Below are 23,559 nucleotides of genomic sequence, written 5' to 3'. Positions count from 1 at the left end.
GGTGGGTAGTGATGGATGGTGAGTAGTGGTTGGTGGTGGTGGGTGGTGGCGGGTGGTAGTGATGGGTGGTAGGTAGTGGTTGTTGGTGGTGGTGGCGGGCGGTGGTGATGGGTGGTGGAGGTGGGTGGTGGTGGCGGGTGGTGGTGGTTAGGTGGTGATGGTTGGGGCTGGTGATGGTGGTGGCGGAGGTGGTTGGTGGTGGGTGGGTGGTTAGTGATGGGTGGTGAGTGGTGGTTGGTGGTGGTGGTTAGTGATGGGTGGTGGTGGCGTGTGGTGGTGGGTGGTGGTTGGTGGTGGTGGGTGGTGGTGGGTGGTGGGTAGTGATGAGTAGTTGGTGGTGGTGGTTAGTGATGGGTGGTGGTGGCGCGTGGTGGTGGTGGGTAGTGTTGGTTGGGTGGTGAGTGGTGTTAGTTAGTGGGTTTTTTAATTGTTTGTAATTATTTTTTGATTTATATAAATATTATTTTATAATTTTAATTAAAAAAATTGTGTTTTTCAAATTTGTTCTCAAATGTTCTCGCGATAAGAAATGTTATCGATTGAACGTTCCCCTATATATATATATATATATATATATATATATATATATATATATATATATATATATATATATATATATATATATATATATATATATATATATATATATATATATATATATATATATATATATATGTGTGTGTGTGTGTGTGTGTGTGTGTGTGTGTGTGTGTGTGTGTGTGTAGGGTTAGGTTATATTGTTTCTAATAACTATTATATGCCAGAATGCACAGATCTGGACCACCGGATGGAATAGAATCAAAGGTCAGGATCTGAGGGTCTATGATATTAGAATAGGATAACATGTACCATATAATCACACTAATTTCAGCATAAGGGCATTTTAGTCAATTAACCTATATTAAAAAAGGAAATTTTTGGATTTTTAGGGATAATTAATTCTTTTATTTTAAAAAATCTGAATATTTTAAATTAATTCAAATTTAAAAATCCGATTTTATTCTGTCAGAATAATAGAATGTCAACCATAAACTAGTAAATATATTTTTTGATTTTATTCTCTCAGAATGATAGAATGCCAACCATGAACTAGTAAATATATTTTCGATTTTATTCTGTGAGAATGAATTAATGTCAATCATAAACTACTAAATACATTCTGAAAGAATACACAAAATCGATTCTTGGACTAATAATATACCAAATAATTACATTGTATGATTGTGATTCATTGAATAATAACAACATTCTGAAAAAATAAACAAGTGTAATTTCTAAAAAATAACAACATTTTTAATTACATTGTATGAGTGTGATTATTCTTTAATTCATTCTTCAAGCCTTTCCCATCAGGTCTTCAAGCCATTCTTCAAGCCATTTCTATCACAAATTTATTGCAAAATATTTTATAGTGATACACTTGTAACAACTGCACATTAAACATATAAACAATTAACTACAATTCTATCATAATACAGCAATATATATTCTTACAAAATAAACTATTCTTGCAGAATGGTTTTAAATATTCTATCAGAATCGCTATTTTACACCTGTTTATTGTTTTTTACATTCTAAATCCAAACTGAATGACATTCATACTAACATATTCACATGCTTTGAATAATGTTTCAAGAATGGAACCCCTTATAGAGTGCATTCATTGTCACTCTCATTCGTTGAGGACTTTTCACAAACACTTTAAAGGCAGAATTTTGAAGACCAAATTCTGAAGGTATGCCTACAATATACAAGACCAGCAACAGAAATAAGTTGACAAACATTTTATTATAAAAGATTTGGAATCGGGTTAACTTTATTTGGGAAATTACATCAAGCCTAACATGTTCAAGTTAATTATTGAGTACAAGCTAAAGATGCAAGAAAATTTGAACCTGAGAATTAATAGATACTTGAAAAGCAAGAAAAATGTTTAGGCACCTAAGAAAAGTCCATGAAGTTCCTATGACTGATATAACCCCAAACCCTAGAAAAGTACAGGAAGTTCCTATGGCTTCAGTTAACGATAAGAATAATTGAGCAACGATAAGATTTGAAATCCAGTTTGATGTAGCAGCGATTCCACCACAAACACCTCAGAATCTTAATGGGTATATCTCGGAATTGATTATAGTTTTGTTCCTCAGAAGGGATTTTTGTAGATTTTGAAAAGATTGAATGATTCGTATGAGTTATGGAGTTAAAGATTAGTTAGTTTGACTAAAAAAGTCAATAACAAGTATGGTTTTTACCTTATCAGTTTGTGAAGCACAAAATTCGCAATTAGAACCCTTTAAGCATCTCATACAGCTCCAGGTAGCAGAAGGTCCGGCGGAAGTGAAAGTCGGGCATGTGATGTTACTGAAGTAGGAGGACTCCACTGCGCTAACAGGCGGCGAATGTAATGTCGTCTCATGAAACACGGCGAAAATAAGCCCTAACGAGAGCACACAACCGAACCCCTTCCTCTTCAAGATTCGTGTTGAAGCTATCTCTAATCAAACATCCATCGGTGTTCAAACTGAAATGAAAATCTGGAAGATGAAGGCTGACTGAAACGAAAATCTGGAAGATTCGTGTTGAAGCTATCTCTAATCAAACATTCTTGCCGATTGCTGAAGAAGGCCGCAAAAAAGAAAGAGATGTGCTAGGGTTGGAATGGAACAATATGCACGCCTATAAACGAGACCGCAAATGACTAGGTCAAATATATTACTTTATTTCCTTAATTGCAAGATTTAAATTAAATGATTTCCTTAATCAAAAGTACAAAATGTCCAAAATACCCTTTAATGATTTATCTAATGATTTATTATTTCTTGAATTCTCATTGGTGCATTTAAGCACACAATACTTGCTAAAAACATTTGAACCTCTCTCTCTCTCTCTCTCTCTCTATATATATATATATATATATATATATATATATATATATATATATATATATATATATATTCAAACGGGGAAAAGAAGGCACGGGTTGAAGTCCCGTGTTTCCTTCCAAACTTAATTCACTTTATACACTTTGGTCCCTCCTCCATAAAGAGTTTCCATTATAAGCCCAGAAATTACCCTTTTAACCCCTGCCTTCAATATTCTTTACAAATTGAGTCTGAAATTTACCATTTAACCCTTGCTTCCCAAAATCTATCCATCTTAAGTCCCAATACTTACCAACCACCCCTTGTCTTCTAACAATCTTTACAAATTAAATCCCGAATTTACACTTTAGCCCCTGAAACTCTAAATCATGTCATTCGACTTCCCGAAACCAACACCCCAATAAATATTATGGATTTTAGGGCTACTATTCATCCATTAATTTTATTTATTTATTTATTTAATAAACGGAGTGTTACACTACTACCATTTATTTAATTCACAAGATAAACTAAATATTAAAACACTACTAAAATAACAACATATCAAGATTAAAACCCAACAAAAGGTGGTATCCCTACAAGCAGCTCAAAAAGAATAACGCCAACAGACCACCAATCAGCTGTTGCACCTACACCAAAGGAATTAAGTGTTTCAACTTTCAACTTTATATAAGCAATAAGCAGAAAGACATTTGAATAAATGATAAAGGGTAAAGGGTATAACTGTAAATTCCAACCATGTCCCATGCCGAAAAGTATCTCAGGAGCCAGATAGTTAGTCAGGAGTCCCAACAACGGACTGTTTTTGACGTTCTCTTCCTGGTGTAGTATTAACATCATTTTCTCCATAAATAGAGGTCCTGTTTTCTGATGCACCCCTGATAAGTCCTCTGTACTGTTAATCAGACCTACCTTCGATAGCCCAAAATCTGACAGCTGTAACAAATAATCATTTTATATTTATTAGTAATTGCTTGCTTATTCAGAAATTCAATTTTGTTTTACCTTGATATGGCCATCTGGACCAATTATCAAGTTGTCCAGCTTCAGGTCTCAATGAATGATATTAAATACTCCAGTGCAAGAACCTAAAAACAATCAATGAAATCATATCACTTCTATTGGTGAATATCTACTTTAGTGCAAGTACATTGATATCATCGGTAAAGAATTGTTACAGATACATCCTATACAGAGTAATAAAGTAGGAGGTTATTTCCTATAGTTTACCCAGAAAAGAAAGGGAAAAAAAACTTACAGGTTCTGCAATATAGACATGTGCCAGGTCCTTCAAAAGGTGAATTGAGAGAAACACATACGTTTGCAGCATTCATGAGATTAATACGTAACCTCCTTCACATAATTTTTCTTTGCATTTCATTGTACAATGTCTTAATCAAATTTATATGTAAGAGGGTCATCAATTTGAACTCACATTCCAACACCTTCTTTGAATAGATGATTATAATTTCTAGCAACAATTCAACTTATAAAAAGGAAAGAAAACGACAATCTAGCTTATAAAAGATTAATAAATAGAGGGCATGAAATTGCTTAAAGCTCAACACCATTAATCGCTAATCAATAAGATAATACTTTGTTTTTTTTTAACTGAGTACTCCCTTCCGCTCACTCCATTAACTAGCATAAATAGTAAAATATTACAAATAGCTTTTAATAGTCGATGAAACACGCCCTGATCAGAAAAATAGGAAAAATTAGGGCATACCAGAAGAATGAGAAATCTTTACCTGAGGTTGTTGAAATCTTAGGAGAATACTGTTATTGGCTTTAATGTTTTAAGGACGCATCAAGCCTTATTTTCCCTTGAAACGGGTAGCTTCCATTATTGGAATTAGCCAGGTTAACTACTTGAAGCTCCATCATATGCATACACTCTGTTGTTGAATCATTTAAAAGATTCAGTGACAAATATATTCAAAATCAAAAACAACTTCTTCACCATAAAAATGTCAAACTAGCTTTAAGATCTTTACAACTTCTATCTCCAAACTTCAACACGCATATTGTACACGAATTCCCGCTACTTTAACACTGACTTCAACCTCTAATCATCAAGTTACAGATTAGAATGCTGATATTTTCAGATTCTACGAAATGGGTAATCTTAAAAATGCCATGGATTTGGTTTGTAAGTTAGAAGAAATTGATTCCAAGACGTATTGTCACATCCTACAGCTTTGCGCGGAGTCAAAGGCTCTGCACCATGGCAAGACAGTTCATAATTTTATATGTTCGAGGGGTATTGAACTTGATTCAGTTCTGGGTTCAAAGCTCGTGTTTATGCATGTGAGCTGTGGGGATGTGAGAGAAGGGAGGCGGATTTTCGATAAAATTGAGAAACATAATGTTTTTCTTTGGAACTTTATGATGAACACGTATGCAAAGATGGGTGATTTTGAGGAGAATGTATCTTTGTTCAGAATAATGCAGGAAGTGGGCGTCAAACCTGATTCTTACACATTTTCTTGTTTATTTAAATGCTTCGCAGCTCCTGAGAATGAAAATTTTGGGGAAAGTATCCACGGTTATGTTCTAAAGCTTGGGTTTGGACTTGATTGTACTGTCATGAACTCCATGATTGCTCTTTACTTCAAGTGTGGAAACATTGATAATGCACACAAGCTGTTCGATCATTTGCTTGAACGAGATGTGATTACTTGGGACATGATATCATAGAGTTGATTCTTTGGCATTCCAACGATATTCACCGATAGACCATCACCAATGACTTGATTTCTGGTGAACTTATGTCAATGTTTGTGTCTTGAAGCAGAGATGGGAAAACTTGAAGCGGAGATGTACAGCATCCCGATACGGCGGGGACACTTTACTCATCCGACACAACCGGAGGAATCAAGGGTGTCGAGCTAACCCACGGGAGTTTCATCGCCATATCATCCGCCACACACAATAACAGATTCATGAAAGACGAGATTGCCCCTCATGAACACCCCGTCTCGTTGTTTCCCTTATCTCTATTTCACATTTTCGGATTCTTTATTTGGATGAGGGCGGCATCAGTTGGCGAGACCCTAGTTCACATGTTAGAGATTTGGTAACATCCCAAAAATCGTGACCAAATTTTTTTTTTTTAAATTTATTAATTATAAAACCATTTGTCTGAGAATAACCATAATACCAACCCATATCAAAACCATTGTAACAATAGTCAAAACATGTCATGGTAAAAACAACATCAGAGTAAATCTTCCACGGATCTCGTGCGTGGAAATCATGTGTGATGCGCTGCAGTCAAGCCGACTCCTTTCCCTTCGAAGAGGAAGTACCTGAAAACAAAACTGTAAACCGTAAGCACAAAGCTTAGTGAGTTCCTCCATCATACCACATACCACATAATTCCTATCTCTTCGGTATCTTTCAACCGGTAATTGTCATCGGTATCTTTCAGCCGGTAACTGTCAGGGGTATCTTTCAACCGGTAACTGCCTTCAGTATCTTTCAACCGGTAACTGCCTTCGGTATCTTTCAACCAGTGACCGGGGACTATTTCACCCCTACCACTATCACATAATATCCTAGCATACACATAAATCACATACTGCCTAGTATATCTGGGAGCTGGCCTCCCCTTCGGTATCTTTCAACCGGTAACTGCCTTCGGTATCTTCCAACCGGTAACTGTCTTCGGTATCTTTCAACCGGTAACTGCCTTCGGTATCTTTCAACCGGTAATCGGGGACTATTTCACCCCTACCACTACTACATAGTATCATATCATACTAACACATAAATATAACGGATAGTGGCATACTAGACAATTATCACAAAGACAATCATCTAACAAACATCTCCTACTAGTGGGCCGACACTGTGGCCTTAGACCCACTTCTACTGGAAGGTAACTCACCTCGAATGTCGTGTAGTAGTTGTACTGTCCTCGACTCTGGGATCAACTCCTCTCAACTCCTACACATAATAATCTCCTTTAATTACTATTTCATACTCATAACCACCCTAGGTTCAACTCTAGTCAATGGTCAAAGTCAAAGTCAACATCCTGGTTGACTCAACTCGCCGAGTTGGTCCACCAACTCGTCGAGTTCCATAATCCAAAAAAACCCTGAAAATCTCGATCCAACTCATCGAGTCCTTTCATGAACTCGTCAAGTTCATCCTCATAGCATAGTCGGGACTTTTTACCCACAACTCACCGAGTTCCTCCTTGAACTCGTCGAGTTCTCCTTCATACAGAGTTGGGACATTTTGCTCATAACTCACCGAGTTCCTCTTTAAACTCGTCAAGTTCTTCAATCTTCAAGCCTAAAACATTTCCAACTCGCTTAATCATCTCCTAGACTCAACGAGTTTACTCAGTAACAGAAAAGGTTGGGGGACCACGACCCGACTCGCCGAGTTGTATGAACAACTCGTCGAGTCCCCCATGGTCAAAATCCATACAGTCGATTCTAGTCAGGCTTAATGCATCCAAAACATAGATCTGGTTTCCTAGGGTCGATATTGTTGGATTAGGTGTCTAAGCCCATAACTATAATCGGTATGTACTTAACCCGATAGTAGCATGGTCCTTTTGGGTTGCCTTCACCGGAGCAATTTGATAGGATGGATATTTGAGAAAGATGTTATTTGTGATTTATTAATATATTATATGAATAATATATTAATTGAGAAATCATATTATTTAATTGGTATTGATCAAGAATTAATTTATTGATCAAAAGAGACTGATTAAATTTACAAGTACTGATTTGGTAAATCAGTGATACTTATAGTTTGGGCAAATGATCCATGTTGATTAGGCATGGACTAACCCTATATGAGTCCATTAGGGTTTAGTCCAAAGGTCCATCAAATATAAAGAGTCATGGTGAATTAGGGTTTACATGTATGAAACCCTAGGAATTCCACACTATAAAAGTAACCCCTAAGCACCCTAAAATCGGCCCCCCAAGAGTTCCAAGGTGAAACCCTAGCTGATTTGTGCTTCCTAACCTCTCTCTCTCTCTCTCTCTCTCTCTCTAGCCTCCTTTTGCATTTGGTGTTTGTGACACATTTGATGCATCACATTAGAGGTGCTAAGCTCTTGAAAGGAAAGGAACTACAAGCTACAACAAGAAGTATTCATCTAACTAGTTTTTATATTGTATATCTCAAATTTCATGCTTGCTAGGGTGTATGCTTTGGATGAAATGATATTGCATGTATAACTTAAGAAATCTTAGATACAAAGCATCTAGGGTTGTATGTGCACCATAGGATTTTTATAGTGCTTAAAACCCATTAGTGGTATCAGAGCCTAGGGTGTTTTCTGTTATATTGATGCAATTATTTAATTTTCAAAGCTGAAAAATGTTATTTCTGGCCACTGACTGTTGGACTTGTCGAGTCCCATATGGGAACTCGACGAGTTGGATCATATGTGATGAACTCGTCGAGTCCATGCCATGAACTCGACGAGTAGGATCCTCTCTTTGCAGATTTTCGAGTTTTTGGCCAGTTTTGGATTGGGATCATTACCACAAACTGTTTTGATTGTTAAAATTCGATTTTTATTGGTAATGATTATCCTCATCCAAATGAATGATGATTGTCAAATTTTAAGATAATTACCTGATTTTGTGAAAAACTAATTATTTGTAAAATTTTGATTTGAATCATTTTGATATATGAAATTAGATTATGTCAATTTTGTGATATAATTAATTATATGATTAATTTAATTGTCTTCAAATTGATCTAAGAAGTATTGAAAGGTTTCAAAACTTGCCCTCAAGTTTTAGAATTTAAAAAGTTGATTAAAAGGTTTTAATTTTTTTTTGAAATATTTAAATTCTAAACCCTAGAGTTTTAAAAGTGTAAAATTCAACCCTTATACTATTATAATATTAAACGCTTAATACTTATATATATATATATATATATATATATATATATATATATATATATATATATATATATGTATAAGATATTCAATCTTACCGTTAGTAGGTCTCATTCACGAACCTGATCTATAAGGGAGGTATAAGGAAATTGCCTATAAAATGGCGATTGAAAGGGTATCCACTCTCACTCACCGCTTCCTTGACTAGTGGAGGGTCGTTAGCCGAACGGGTAGGATAGGACATTAATTCTCATTAAAAAGTATAATGATAATTATAAAAGTAACTAAATGCTTTTATAAATTCTCAATCTTAGTTACTTTAGGAAAAATGTGAAAATTGTGCTATTCCATGAAATTGCACTTTGCACCTTGCCAAGTAGTTAGTGGAGCAGGTGTGGTTAACCGGCACACTAACTTGGACTAAAAAGGGTGGCAAAGGGTAGCTCGATGTTTGTCATAGATCAATGGAGCGTGTGTGGTTAACCGGCACAATGATTAGGTGATAAATGACATCGAGAGTACCAAGCACATTTGCATGGCTATTCACACCTTGTTTGTGATCCTCGGTATCCCAGTCACAAACTTGAAGGGCATAATCGAGATTAAACATGCCATTGATATGCACAAGGATTTTTGGCCTTTTAAGATGCACCAGTCACTATGACTTCTGAGCTTTAGAAGTCCTACAAGGATTTTTGGCCTTTTGAGATGCACCAAGACTTGATGGAAAGGTACCATCAAAGTGTTCGACAAGAAAGGTATGAAATCATTGCCTCCATGATAACAACAAAAATGAAGGATAGAGAGACCATCACGGCCCACTTGCAGAAGATGCAGAGATATGTGGACCGTTTGTTGAAGTTGAATGTCAACTTTGATGAAGAGTTGGCTATCGACATTATCCTACACTCTTTACCTTCCTGTTATGATCAGTTTCGTATGACTTATCATATGAACAAGGAGGAAGTCACTCTAAGCAAGCTTCAGGGGCTTCTGAGAATTGTTGAAAGTAGTTTAAAAGGCAAGTCTGTTGTACCCACTCCTACTACTGCCGCCCCAGTCCTGGAAATTGGACATGGTGAAGGGAAGAAAATGAAAACTCCTTCAAAGAATCCAAGGGAAAGTCTCGTGATGGAGCCTCTTCTAGTGGGTCCAAAGGTGGTTCTGCTACTCCCCCGTCCAATCCAAAGGAAGCAGAGTGCTTCCATTGTCATGAAAAAGGGCACTGGAAACAAAGTCGCCCTAAATACTTGCAAGACATTAAGGATTGGAAGATAAAGCCCACCTTCGCAGGTATTTACACTATTCAACCTAACAACTCATCACATGCTAATTCTTGGGTCATTGATACAGGATGTGGTTTTCATATTTGTTCTAATTTGCAGGGTCTAAAAAGAAGTAGGGATGTGGAGAACGGGAATATGAACTTGATAATGGGGAATAGGAAAGCGTCGCCTGTCACTAAGATTGGAGTTTATTCTTTATTGCTTAGTAATGGGTTAGGGCTAGAGCTGAATAATTGTTGCTACTCGTCTGATATGGCGAGAAACATTATTTCTTTTCATGGTTTGTATAAACAAGGTTTTAGATTTTCATTCAACAATGAAATTGGTTATATTAATGCTTTTTATAATGATAAATTTTATTTTGAAGCATTGCCTTATAATGGTGTATATGAAACTGTGATGGTTGTAGACAACTTAGGAAATAATTTATTGCATATCGATTCGTCCAATGGTTTGGACAAAGCATGCTTGTGGCATTGTCGTCTTGGACATGTCAACAAGAAGCGCATAGCCCAACTCCAAAAGGATGGAGTATTGGAGTCATTTGACTTAAAGTCGGATGACACGTGCGAATCTTGTTTTCTTGGAAAGATGACCAAGTCACCTTTCACTGGTACTTGTGAAATAGGTGAGGGTTTGTTGGATCTCATACACACCGATGTGTGTGGGCCCTTCAAATCCGCCACAAGGGATGTTAACCGCTTCTATGTAACCTTTACCGACGATTACAGCAGATATGGATATATCTACTTAATCAAGCACAAGTCGGAAGCCTTTGAAAAGTTCAAAGAGTCTAAGCAAGAAGTGGAAAATCAATTGGGAAGGAAAATAAAGTTGCTCCGATCCTATTGAGGTGATGAGTATCTTAGTATTGAGTTCCACGACTATCTTATGGAATGTGGAATTGTTTCACAATTGACACCACCTAGGACACCGCAGCTAAATGGTGTGGCTGAGAGGCACAATCGAACCTTGTTGGATATGGTTTGTTCCATGATGAGTCGAGCTTCATTACTTATCTCATTCTGGGGGTATACCTTAGAGACTGCTCCCTTATCCTTAATCTAGTCCCAACTAAGAAGGTTACCAAAACACCTCACGAGATGTGGACAGGGAATGTTCCCTTGTTAGCACATATCAAAGTTTGGGGTTGCGAGTCTTTCATAAGATGAGAGACTCACGACAAGCTCGAACCTCGTAGTGAGCGTTGTATTTTCATCGGCTACCCATAGAAATTCTTTGGATATTTGTTCTATAGACCTAGTGAGAACGTGGTCTTCGTAGCATGAAGGGGTGTCTTTCGTGAAAGGGAACTCATATGCCAAGAGGATAGTGGGAGGCAAATTGACCTTGAAGAGCTTCAAGAGTTGAGCGATGAAGGAACCTCAAGCACTAACGATCAACCTGAGGATGAGACTCCTGTTGGACCAGTTGACCAGTCCTTACCTCTAAGACATTCCAGTAGAGTTAGTGCTCCACCTGTGTTATATGGTTTTCATATAACAAGTGAAGGTGATACGTTTATCAGTGATAGCACACTGGTAAATTTGGATGAACCTAACAGCTACAAGGAAGCCATGGCGGGCCAAGAGTCTGCGAAGTGGAAAGAGGCGATGGACAACGAGATTCAGTCTATGTATGACAATAAAGTTTGGAACTTGGTTGACAATGTACCAGGTTGTAAGACGGTCGGGTGCAAGTGGATCTTCAATAAGAAGACCGATATGGATGGGAAAGTACACACATATAAGGCGCAATTGGTTTCGAAGGGCTTTACTCAAACTCCTGGAGTTGACTATGACGAGACCTTCTCACCAGTAGCGAAGATAAAATCTATAAGGGTTATCCTAGCCATAGCAGCGTTTCATGATTATGAAATATGGCAGATGGATGTCAAAACCGCTTTCCTTAATGGGAAGTTGGCTGAAGATGTTTACATGAGTCAGCCAGAGGGTTTTGTAGATGTGAAGTACTCAAATAGAGTGTGTAAGCTTGAGAAATCCATTTATGGATTAAGGCAAGCATCTTGCAGATGGAATCTTTGTTTTGATGAGAAAGTCAAAGAGTTTGGTTTTTCGAGAAGCGAGGATGAGTCCTATATATATGTCAAGATATTGGGAGTATAGTTAGCTTTCTGGTATTGTATGTGGATGACATACTGCTCATAGGAAACGACGTTCCAACCTTGCAGGAAGTTAAGTCCTGGCTTGGGAAATGTTTCGCTATGAAGGACCTCGGGGAAGTTGCTTACATTCTAGGGATAAGAGATATTGAGAAATAAGAGTAAAAGACTAATAGGACTTAGTCAAAGTACCTACTTGGACAAGGTGTTGAAACGTTTCAACATGGAGAATTCCAAGAAAGGAGAATTGCCTATCTCGAGCAATACCAAACTGAGTAAGACTTAGAGTCCGAGTACCGATGCCGAAATAGCAGAAATGAGTCGAGTACCATATGCTTCCGCCGTTGGCTCAATCATGTATGCTATAACATGTACTCGTCCTGATGTGGCTTTTGTTTTGAGCATGGTTAGTCGATATCAAGGGAATCCTGGTAGAACTCACTGGATAGCAGTAAAAAACATTCTTAAGTACCTGCGGAGGACTAAGGACTGAGTCCTTACCCTCAGTGGGAGTGATGGCTTGAGAGTAACAGGGTATAGTGACGCCAGCTTTCAGATCGACAGAGATAATTTCCGCTCTCAGTCGGGCTGGGTGTTTACCCTTAATGGAGGAGCAGTAACATGGAAAAGTTCCAAACAGGAGACTGTGGCTGATTCATCGTGCGAATCAGAGTATATAGCAGCAAGCGAAGCGTCGAAGGAGGCAATATGGCTAAAGAACTTCATCGGAGACCTTGGAGTTGTACCAGCTGTAAAGGAGCCTATGGAAATTTTCTGTGACAACGAGGGTGCGGTCGCCTTAATCAAGGAACCGAGGGATCATGGTAGATCCAGGCACATCGACAGAAAATATCACTTCATAAGACATCGATTAGAAGAAGGACTCTTCGTAGTAAAAAGGGTATCGTCAGATGATAACCCAGCAGATCCCCTTACGAAGGGACCGAGTAGGGTTAAGCATTTGCAGCAGATCCCCTTATGAAGTTAGACTGTCATGAATTGGCTTATATATTGTCCAAGGTCTTTTAGATATAGAAAAAGTTCGCTACAACATTCATGAGTGCTCTCGAAATAAGATTTGAGTATTGGATTAAACCCACACTCACATGAATCACTTCATGGAATTTATCACGAGTGATTGTGAGACAATAATATAGTATAGTATTCAAACCAAGATATATGAGTTGTTGATTACGAATTGGTTGTGCATTGATAGTACGAAAACGCATCAGTAACTTGATGTTATAAAACGTATTGTTGTGTATAATTTAACAAGTAATTAGTACAAGCATATAAGCCGAATTTTATATGTTCCTTTTATCCTAGGAGGATTAAAAGCGATTTCTTGGCCCCCTCGATGATTTTGTTTTGACTTATGTGTCGGGCCCGGTCAGGACTCAATTGATGTGTTCAATTAAGTTCTATGTCAAAAAAATTACAAATCGGGAAACAAACTGATAGGACAATGATTATGACTTTATTCCATGTCTTTGTCCACGCGATATCTTGTAGAACAGAGGATTATATGATCACTTATCTAAAGGACGCGTAATTGACCAGATCAGAGTGCAACAACGGCTTTTGAGAACTACGATTGCTAATCAGATTTTGAAGTTGCATTGGCAGTTATAGTTATTAGACTTATCCAAGTGGGAGACTATTGGATTAGGTGTCTAAGCCCATAACTATAGTTGGTATGTACTTGACCCGATAGTAGCATGGTCCTTTTGGGTTGCCTTCACCGGAGCAATTTGATAGGATGGATATTTGAGAAAGATGTTATTTGTGATTTATTAATATATTATATGAATAATATATTAATTGAGAAATCATATTATTTAATTGGTATTGATCAAGAATTAATTTATTGATCAAAAGAGACTGATTAAATTTACAAGTACTGATTTACCAAATCAGTGATACTTATAGTTTGGGCTAATGATCCATGTTGATTAGGCATGGACTAAACCTATATGAGTCCATTAGGTTTTAGTCCAAAGGTCCATCAAATATGAAGAGTCATGGTGAATTAGGGTTTACATGTATGAAACCCTAGAAATTCCACACTATAAAAGTAACCCCTAAGCACCCTAAAATCGGCCCCCAAGAGTTCCAAGGTGAAACCCTAGCTGATTTGTGGTTCCTAACCTCTCTCTCTTTAGCCTTCTTCTGTATTTGGTGTTTGTGACACATTTGAGGCATCACATTTGAGGTGCTAAGTTCTTGAAAGGAAAGGAACTACAAGCTACAACACGAGGTATTCATCTAACTAGTTTTTATATTGTATATCTCAAATTGCATGCTAGCTAGGGTGTATGCTTTGGATGAAATGATATTGCATGTATAACTTGAAAAAACTTAGATCCAAAGAATCTAGGGTTGTATGTGCACCATAGGATTGTTATAGTGCTTAAAACCCATTAGATATATCACGTAAAGTTTCAAACTTTACGTTCATGCATGGGGTATTTAGCTCAAAAAGCGCTAAAAGGTGATTCATATGATTCATGGGACTCCCATGGCCATAAAGTTGGCACCTTTATGCCATGGAGTCCCTCAAAAACTCTGGATCTGAAGTTGTCGCCCCAAAACATGCTTGCATCCATGAATGGTTCGATATATGGCTCCTTAAAGTCGTAAACTACTCCATGAAGGGATCTAGAAAATGAATGGACAATGTATAGACTTTATACCTCAATAAGGCTGCTTTGACTATAAAATATCTGGATCTAAGGCCCTTCCTTCAACCAAGCACTTCAAGCTTCCACTCTTTCAAGAAAATACCAAAGAATCTCTCCTTTTTCACTCACACACACTCACAAAGCTCAAGATCTAGAATTAGGGTTTTCTGGACTAAGGGAAGCGATGAGGGAGGCCACAATGGGGGTGTTAAGGTGTTTAAATAGGGTGCAAACCCTAAAAATTAGGGTTTCACTCTGGCAGCCATACTCGTCAAGTCGAGGCTTCTCGACTCGTCGAGTAGGCATCAAGTCCCGCGTCCCAAAAAGATCAGTTCCTACTCGACGAGTTTGGGGCCTCCAACTCGTCGAGTCCCTTTGCAAAATGAATAATTCTTATTGAAATACATACCAGGAACCATGCGTTACAGATTTGATTTTGAGAAAATGTTGAAGATTGTGGAGAAATATAAGGTCACGTACATGCCTTGAAGCAGATGGTATCGTGATTAGGGTTTGTAAATAGAATGGAAGAAGAGAATGAAGGGATATCTTGAAGCCGGGTATTTCAAAATTATAATTTCAGAGGATTTCATTTCCCCCCTTTAAAAACGCGCATTTTGAGCAAGAATTTATAAAGCGACATTCACAGAGGACACACATTTAAAATAAGCGCCCTCCTTGTTTGTAAATTTTTTTTTGTGGGACAATAATTTTAGGGCACGCACAAATACGTGTCCTCTATCCTTCAAATTTTGGAAGGCTGGCATAATTTTTAAGGACACACAAAAATGCGTATCGTAAATCATCGTGTGTCATTAAATGGTATTTTTCTTGTAGTGAGGGTCAACCAGCTAATGAAAGTCAACAAATGACATGGTTTATGACGTGAAATTAAATATCAGGAAAATGATTTGTAAGAGCAACGAAGTTTCGATACCGTTCAAAAAACCCCAATCATGTTTTGTCTGTTCAAAAAAATCCAACAAACTTAACCCTTTGTCAAAAAAAACTCAACGAATTTATGCTTTTGTTCAATTCTCATTAGAGGCAACCAAATTCATTAGGTATACAATTAGTTTGCAAATGACATGTCTTTATATTTAATGACATTGAATAAACAAATTAGAATTGTCCATTATATATCGATTTAGGGCTTGGAGAAAAGAAAAACGAACGGCACCCGTGATCTCTTGTAATGACTACTTCTTCTTCTTCATCTCAATCGTTGATGTCCAACTCAACATCTACAAAAGAAGATATTTGATGATGCAAACCCTTGTGGATGTGGACGCCCTTATCATATTTGGGCATCTATAACGGAGGATCATCCAGAGAAAAAGTTGAGGGCTTGTTCAGACAGATATATAAGTTTACTCGAAAACTTTATGATGTCCATCTTCTATCTTCTATATATCTGTTTGGCTCCTTAAAAAATAATAAGTTATTAACACAATCAACCAATATGGACCATTTTTTTAAATTAAAAAGGGAATATGATTTATTAAGGTAATTAACTTTTCGGTTTGTTCATATCTGGATAACTATCTTTTTTTTGTACACATCTAGGTAACGAAGTTGTTGGTGTTCACATATGACCATTATGACCTATTGTAGCAGGTTACATCCGGTCATAATGGTCATATGCGAACACTTTCAACAAGTTCGTTACCTAGATGTGTACAAAAAAATTTACCCAAATATGAACAAAACGAAAAGTAAGAATAAATTACACGAATGGTCCCTATGGTTTTTTGGGGAATTTGTACGTTTGATCTCTAACTTGTTTTTTTAATTCGGATGGTCCCTACTGTTTATTTTTGTTGTGTGCTTGGTCTCTATCTTACCTAAAAGGCTATTGTGCCCTTATTAATTTATTTTTTAAATAATTTTCTTATTTATGTATTTATTTTTTATATATTTTAAAAAAATTAATAAACCCCAAATATCTGTATCTCCTCACCCTGAACCTGAAACCACATTTGAGAAATTTAATCTGGGTCTCACCGGTCACCATCCCATCTCTCATCCTCCTTAACTTTTATTTCATTTCCATTTTTAGTGACATCGATGTCTTCATCATCCCTTCTTTTTTCGGTCTTTCAACTCCGACGAATCAACACCACAACCCACTGTCTCTTCATCTTTAATAAAATGACCGAAAAAAGAAGGCATTGTGAAGACGTCGATGTGACTAAAGATGGAAAGGAAATAGAAATTGAGGACGATGAGAGATGGGATGGTGACCGGTGAGACCCATATTAAATTTCTCAAACGTGGTTTTAGGTTTACGGTGAAACGATACAAATATGTGGGGTCTATTAGTTTTTTTAAATATATAAAAAAATAAATACATAAATAAGAAAATTAATTCAGAAAATAACTTAATAAGGGCACAATAGTCTTTTTAGGTAAGACATGAACAAGCGTGCAACAAAAATAAACAGTAAGGACCATCCGAGTTAAAAAAAAAGTTAGAGACCAAACATAAAAATTCCTCCAAACCACAGGGACCATTCGTGTAATTTATACATAATTTTCGTTATGTTCATATTTACGTGTTCATATATGACAATTATAACCGGATGTAACATGCTCCAGCAGGTCATAATAATCATATTATAATCGGATGTAATATGCTACAGCAGGTTATAATAATCATACATGAACACTTGCCACAAATTCGTAATCTAAAAAAGAAATAATAATAATAATTATCAAAACAGAAAATATAATTATTGAGGTTAACTCTTTTTACACAACAATCATACACTTACCAAAAGGCCACATAGTAGAGCCAATAAAAATTAGCCACGTATGATTTTTATTTTTATCCGGACTTTTAAAATAATCTCCTCCCAAAACTTGACGCACAAACCATTGTGCGTGAGAAGACCGAGGAAGAAGACTCTCGAATTGGGTAAAATCTTCAATGGCTTACGTCGAAAGAGGTGCGTCCGCTAATACATCAGTTTTCATAATTGCTTTATCAGATTATGTTTTTGTCTATCTATGAATATTTGATTTGGTGATCTTTGAATTTCTTGTTTTTTCGTGGCGGAAATCTTCCTCAATTGTTGATAATTTGTTTAAAATCAAATTTCCCCGATCTGGTATTATGAATAATTAGGCTGACTCGAAATTGGAAACAATTATTCTCTGATCCTAATTCTTCTTTATAAGGATTGGATTAATGCTCTTCTGGAGCATTTGATTTCGTAAATTGGTAAAGTACGAAGTTTCATCCTTTGTTAGGTCCTCTTTATCATATTCGTACCTAGGTTAAAATTACATAACGATCCTGAATTTTCTGAAAGGTCATTGGATTTGATAGTCTGATAGAAATCATAAAAGTTCGGAGAAATTAGGGTTTGTCAATAGTAAATTGTTTACTATTTGGGAAACGATGCTGATTAATTTCTCCCAAGTTCTCATTCAATTAAATTTGGATTATACCTGTCCATCGTCATTCGTGTTTATCCTAATTACAGCTGCTAGATCCATTGTACGAAATTTATCTCCTGTTTATTACATTTTCTAAATCAGTATGCCTGATTCACATTAGTTTATGTTTCAACATACAAGTACTATATACGGGTTGGATTTGAACTTATAGTTACTTTTTGTTTGATTCTTCAGGCGTAGTGAAATCCAATCGATCCTTATGGCGTCTGAGAACAATCACTGATTTCTTTTGGGCAATCATCAATTTCATTTCTGTTTTCTTTGCTACTATGTTTTCGGTAATCTTGATTCTTAAAATTCATCACCATATGAAATGCTAAATTGCTAATTAAACTTCTCCCTCGATATTCAAATGCATTTGTAATTGTAGATGGAGAAATCTGATGGGTATAAGAAACAATCCGGCGCCGGGAAGAAATGGGATGGTGGTGGCCCCGGTGGCGGCCCATACGGTGGTGGTGGTGGCCCACGTGGACTGGACAATGTTAGAGGCATAGACCACAGTATGTTATTTACTTTTTTTTTCAATTTTTTTTAGATGACATGATTTATTTATTAATTCTGACATTATTGATATTATCTTTCTCTTTGTAGACTCGCTTCCGGCCTGTGGGTCCTGCTGTGGTGGTTAACAGGTACAGATATAGATATAGATATTCTGATGACATAATCTTGCTCTTGGTATTGTCAAGTGAAAACAATAAAGTTCTGTAAGAAGTTTGTGTTTTGTGTTATTATGAAAAGTGTTTTGAAGGTTCGAAGAATATTATGTGATTACATTTTTATATATCCAAATGTGAAGTCATATGTTCCATTTTTTTCCTCCCTAATATTGATTATAGCAACCTATTTCCATTTTTTTCCAAATTGTTTTTCCAAAGAAATCTATCTACTTATGTTTGAATGCCCATTTGGAAGTGTTTAATGCCAAGGTATTTCAATCAAATGTTTGATTTTATGCCCTAATATAGATTATAGTTCACATTTACTATGTGTGCTTAAGTTTTTGTTAGATTTAAGTAAAAAACAAATTTTTCTCAGAATTATTCATCGGATTTTGGAGTTTTTGAAATTTCAGGTTTTTTTTTTTTGAACTCCGAAATTTTAGTTCGAAATCCAAAATGTTGGTCTAGAATTCCGAAGTTTCAGTGCTAAATATAATTTTTGGTCTGAAAAAGTGTTCTTTTTAGTACAGAATGTCCATTTCGGACTAAGTGATTATTTTTACTAAAAACAATTTTTTTTTGTTATTTTCTTCAAATACATATTAAATTGTGATTAGATTGCTTAATTTCCCTTTCTTATAATATAAATTAAAAATAAATAATAAAAGTTGAAGGGTAAAATTGTACTTTTATACTGAATATGTAATAACATGAAACTACAACAACCATCCATACAACTATTGGAAACCACCGGAACCATTCACATCAAAAATTAAAAATGCAACTTTTGATGAAGTATATGGATTGTTTATATAACTTTGTCTTTTTAAATTAAAGTGAGCTAAGTTATGATTTGTTAAGTTTTGTTCGACAAAATGGGCAGCCTGTTTAGATTTGATTAACAAACGAGTCGATCTTGAGTTTATTAGATTATACTCTCATATGAAAGCGGGATGAGCTTTAAGAGAAAAGAAAAGAAAAAAAAATTGTATATAACATTGTTGCATATCAAGGCATAAATAAGCATTTAACTCTAAGCCAACAAAATTTATACTTAAAAGTGACTTATGGTAAAGTCATACACGTCCACATCTTTAATGAGACTTAAATCCCAACCCGCATATTAATCGAAATACCAAGTATTGTTAAGCCAAGGCCATTTAAACCGCATGGACCACATATTCAATTATTACACACAAAATTTGGTCCACCAAAATCTAAAATATTTGAGTCACAATTATGATAATGATTGCATTTTTATTCATAAAAAATGTACGATCAAACTAATCATAGCTTTTAGATATATGATGTTTATTGAGTGGTCCATCCATGATCACACTCGTTACCCAAAAAAACATCCTTTCATCATCCATGAATATCGGTTTACGATTTGATTAAGAGATAATTATAAAATACCAATGTCATATCAATAGTACTACAATAGTATATAATAGTACACTCATGAGTCATGAGTCAAAGTGATGTTAAAGGACATATATAATCTTATAATAAGTTATAAAAATAAAAAAAGGTTGAATCATATTGGCTATCTTTTATAGCTTATAGAGTTCGAAGTATGCAGGAAATGGACTTAACAATATTTCATCACCAATCGTTATAACACTTTCTTATTAATAAACAATAAACACAATTACATCTTACAAACATAACAATCAAAACACATAATAACACAAACAAACTCCAATCATCTTTCAAACCTTATGAAGAATAACTTGAACACCTTTCTTCGGGGTAAGTATAAACACATCAGCTGGAAAATGAACATAATTACTCGAAAGACTCAACCTATAACGCTGCAAGATCATCGAAAGTGCAATCTTTGCTTCATTTGTAGTAAAATTTAAACCAACACAAGTTCTAGGCCCCATCCCAAAAGGCAAAAATGCTGCAACATTGTTCTTGGTAGCTTTCGCGACACCATTTACGAATCTGTCGGGTAAAAAACAATGAACATCTTTTCCCCATATTTCTTCATTGTGATGAAGTGCAAGAATTGAAACGAAAATATTTATTTTAGCAGGAAGAGTAAGGTTTCCTAGTTTGATCTCCCTCTCTACTTTTCTTGTCATTGTAATCACGGGAGGGTATAGCCTGAGTGACTCATTGATTACCATGTTCATCTGTATTTTCAAGAAACTTACAAATCAAAGTTTGAATAATTTTGATGCATATTGAGGGTCTATGAGAAGCATTTATACATAAATAAGAATGAAAAAAATGGAAGAAATAGACACAACTTGAAACATGCATAACTTTTGATCTGTCAGAAGTTTCGAGACCCATTTTATATAGACGGAAGCTCTCAATTAATTGGAGCTTCATGGCCAATTTCATTGTTTACACCTCCAATTATGGTCTTTTTACAGTATAAACTATTTTGTTTTAATTGTAAAATCATGTGATTTTCTTGTTTTCCAAATAACATGTTAATTTCATAAATAGTGTGTCGATTTTAAATTTTCAAAATTTGGCAATATTTATATTTAGTAAATTTAGCTCCGTTAAATGTAAACTTCTATAGATAGACCTTGAAATCAATAAGCAATTTCCTTTTACGAAATCTTGATCACTTTGTTGTATTTAATTTCGTTATGCATCAAATTTAGACAAAAATGAAACAATTTTCTTACAGTTTTAAGTCTTGCGATGCCATCTGAAGTTGGGGTTTCACGACCAAATAACTCAAGGACTTCTTCTCTTACACTTTCTTGCCATTCTTGATTGGTTGCTAAAAGGAAAATAGTCCACGAAAGCAAGTTTGTGGTTGTAAGATGTCCAGCACCATATATCGCTTTGATTTCATCAATCATTTGTTCTATTGTGATCTTCTTCTTTTCATTAAAATCATTAGCAATTTTCACAAGTTGTCCAAGATAATCACTTCCAAAATCATCAGCATCTTCATCTGCATCCGCCTTTCTTTTCTCTACAATGTTTAGAATCGATCTCTTTATCGCCTTTTCAAGTTTTTCCGCTTCAATTTCATCATTCGTCTTCATTATCCAACTAAAAAACCATATGCAAATCATTCCAAAACAATTAGCGACAGATTTAGCGATCCGTTGCTAAATTATGGACATTAGCAACAGATTAGTGACCGAATTTAGATACAATTTCCATACCTAATACCTGGAAAGCGTAATTTGTAGATGTTTCTAACAGTTATTTCTGTTAGTTTTGCAACCATCTCAAATATATGCTTCCCTTCAACATAACTACTACCAAAAGCTGTTCTAGATATCACTTCAGTTGTTACTAGCCCAAATTCTTTATGCACATCGATTTCTTTACCTTCATAGTCCTTCCACTTCTCTACCATTTCCCCAATGCTTCTATTCATCTCAGGAATCATATTCTGTGAAACATATCATATTCATCCTAAGATCACTACTAAAAAACCAAGCATTAGCAACAGACGAATCCGTCGCTAAAAATTAAGACTTTGAAAATTGATGATGATCACCTTCAAGCTCTCAGCATGGAAAGTATGGTTAGCAAGTTTTCGAACTTTTGCCCATTTTTCACCTTCGTTAGTTATAAGAGCTTCACCTAATAACTTCTTTGCATACCCTTCCATGTCCATTTTAGGGTAAGCTCCTTCTCGGTTGTTTAATATTTCCTTTATAAGCTCCGGTTCATTAACAAAAAGTTGTGCTTGCGAACCATGCCAATTTATAAAATTCATCCCTAGAAAGTACAAAAAAACGTATAATCGTGTATATAATTAACATTGTTTTATTTTTTATAGAAAATTTTACCATATGTTTTGATCCAGGAGTAGACGTGTGGCTGAATTCTTGGAAATATATCATGTGATGTATCCATGGATTGGCTCATGGATTGGTTTCTCATGGTTGTGATCACTTTGGTGTTTCCATGAGGAAATGTAAATGGAAGACCTTTGATTCCTTGTGATTTCATCATCTTTTGTATGGTAAGTGGAGTCCACCATGTGTTATTCAAATATGTAAAGAGAGATCGAAGGAGAAATAGACTTGATATGACGATTATGAGAGCCAGAACTAGAGCCATGGCTTTGAAGATTTAGCTGTTTTTTTGGGAAAAACATTTGGTGCATTATTTATAAGGGATTCTAGTGTTATGGAACAAGGACAAATTATGATCCATGGTGCATGACATCATCTGTTTTAACATATTCACGAACACTCTCTACATTGATTCGATTATTGCCCATATAAAAATTTGAAGCAAATTCAAATTCTTGTTATAATTCATTCCATAAACATGATCAAACACACATTATGTGTAACAAATTGGTAAGAAATTTGTTCCAAAACGGGTTTCACAAGGTTTGATTGATGAAGAGATGTGACTTTGGATGGATGAAGCAGCAAGATGACAATAGATTATAAGATTTCAATCATTTCTACAAAAACTATTACAAACTGCAACCAGGGTTTTGTTGATAAGCCTGGAATTTTAGGAACACACAACTTGACTAGAATCTAATGATCTTTTTGTTTAAATCATAAATTGAAACTATGAACACCAGATGAAAAAGGGAATCCATTATCCACCACAAACGCAGAATATGT

General features: G+C 35.8%; 2 protein-coding genes and 1 long non-coding RNA gene across 6 annotated transcripts; 1 reads left to right on the top strand and 2 right to left on the bottom strand.

Annotated features, from left to right (window-relative positions):
* Positions 1-3,310: 3,310 nt before the first annotated feature.
* LOC145103989 (uncharacterized) lies at positions 3,311-5,894 on the bottom strand. Of its 4 annotated transcripts, none has more exons than XR_013706973.1 (4): positions 4,141-5,894; positions 3,888-3,970; positions 3,607-3,818; positions 3,311-3,511 (listed from the first exon to the last, which is right to left on the bottom strand). It is a non-coding gene; the product is annotated as an uncharacterized LOC145103989 (long non-coding RNA). The 4 variants fall into 4 exon arrangements; XR_013706972.1 differs by having other exon boundaries at positions 3,888-4,353; positions 4,634-5,894; XR_013706971.1 differs by having other exon boundaries at positions 3,888-5,894.
* Positions 5,895-17,677: 11,783 nt separating this feature from the next.
* Positions 17,678-19,131, top strand: LOC145103988 (uncharacterized). The gene is made up of 4 exons (XM_079041271.1): positions 17,678-17,803; positions 18,492-18,595; positions 18,688-18,820; positions 18,912-19,131. Exons 1-4 carry the CDS (start codon positions 17,785-17,787, stop codon positions 18,947-18,949), a joined length of 294 nt encoding a protein of 97 aa, XP_078897397.1. The 5' UTR covers positions 17,678-17,784; the 3' UTR covers positions 18,950-19,131.
* A 1,451-nt stretch (positions 19,132-20,582) lies between these two features.
* On the bottom strand, positions 20,583-23,047 carry LOC145103987 (cytochrome P450 CYP749A22-like). Its single transcript, XM_079041270.1, has 5 exons — positions 22,762-23,047; positions 22,467-22,690; positions 22,126-22,358; positions 21,634-22,009; positions 20,583-21,123 (listed from the first exon to the last, which is right to left on the bottom strand). Exons 1-5 carry the CDS (start codon positions 23,033-23,035, stop codon positions 20,695-20,697), a joined length of 1,536 nt encoding a protein of 511 aa, XP_078897396.1. The 5' UTR covers positions 23,036-23,047; the 3' UTR covers positions 20,583-20,694.
* Positions 23,048-23,559: the final 512 nt, after the last annotated feature.

The sequence above is a fragment of the Lactuca virosa genome, chromosome 4 (assembly GCF_052849685.1).
Source record: "Lactuca virosa cultivar CGN04683 chromosome 4, Lactuca_virosa_CGN04683_v6, whole genome shotgun sequence".
In the NCBI taxonomy this organism is placed as follows: Eukaryota; Viridiplantae; Streptophyta; class Magnoliopsida; order Asterales; family Asteraceae; genus Lactuca; species Lactuca virosa.
Note: the sequence above shows the minus strand (reverse complement) of the source record. Positions and strands in the feature narration are given on the sequence as shown.

Coding starts and splice junctions, on each gene's coding strand:
- LOC145103988 (XM_079041271.1), top strand. Junction 18,596..18,687: donor TCTTTGCTACTATGTTTTCG/GTAATCTTGATT, acceptor TTGTAATTGTAG/ATGGAGAAATCTGATGGGTA. Junction 18,821..18,911: donor TGTTAGAGGCATAGACCACA/GTATGTTATTTA, acceptor TTCTCTTTGTAG/ACTCGCTTCCGGCCTGTGGG.
- LOC145103987 (XM_079041270.1), bottom strand. CDS start 23,035: ATGGCTCTAGTTCTGGCTCTCATAATCGTCATATCAAGTCTATTTCTC. Junction 22,010..22,125: donor TTACGCTTTCCAGGTATTAG/GTATGGAAATTG, acceptor ATGGTTTTTTAG/TTGGATAATGAAGACGAATG. Junction 21,124..21,633: donor GCATCGCAAGACTTAAAACT/GTAAGAAAATTG, acceptor TTGAAAATACAG/ATGAACATGGTAATCAATGA.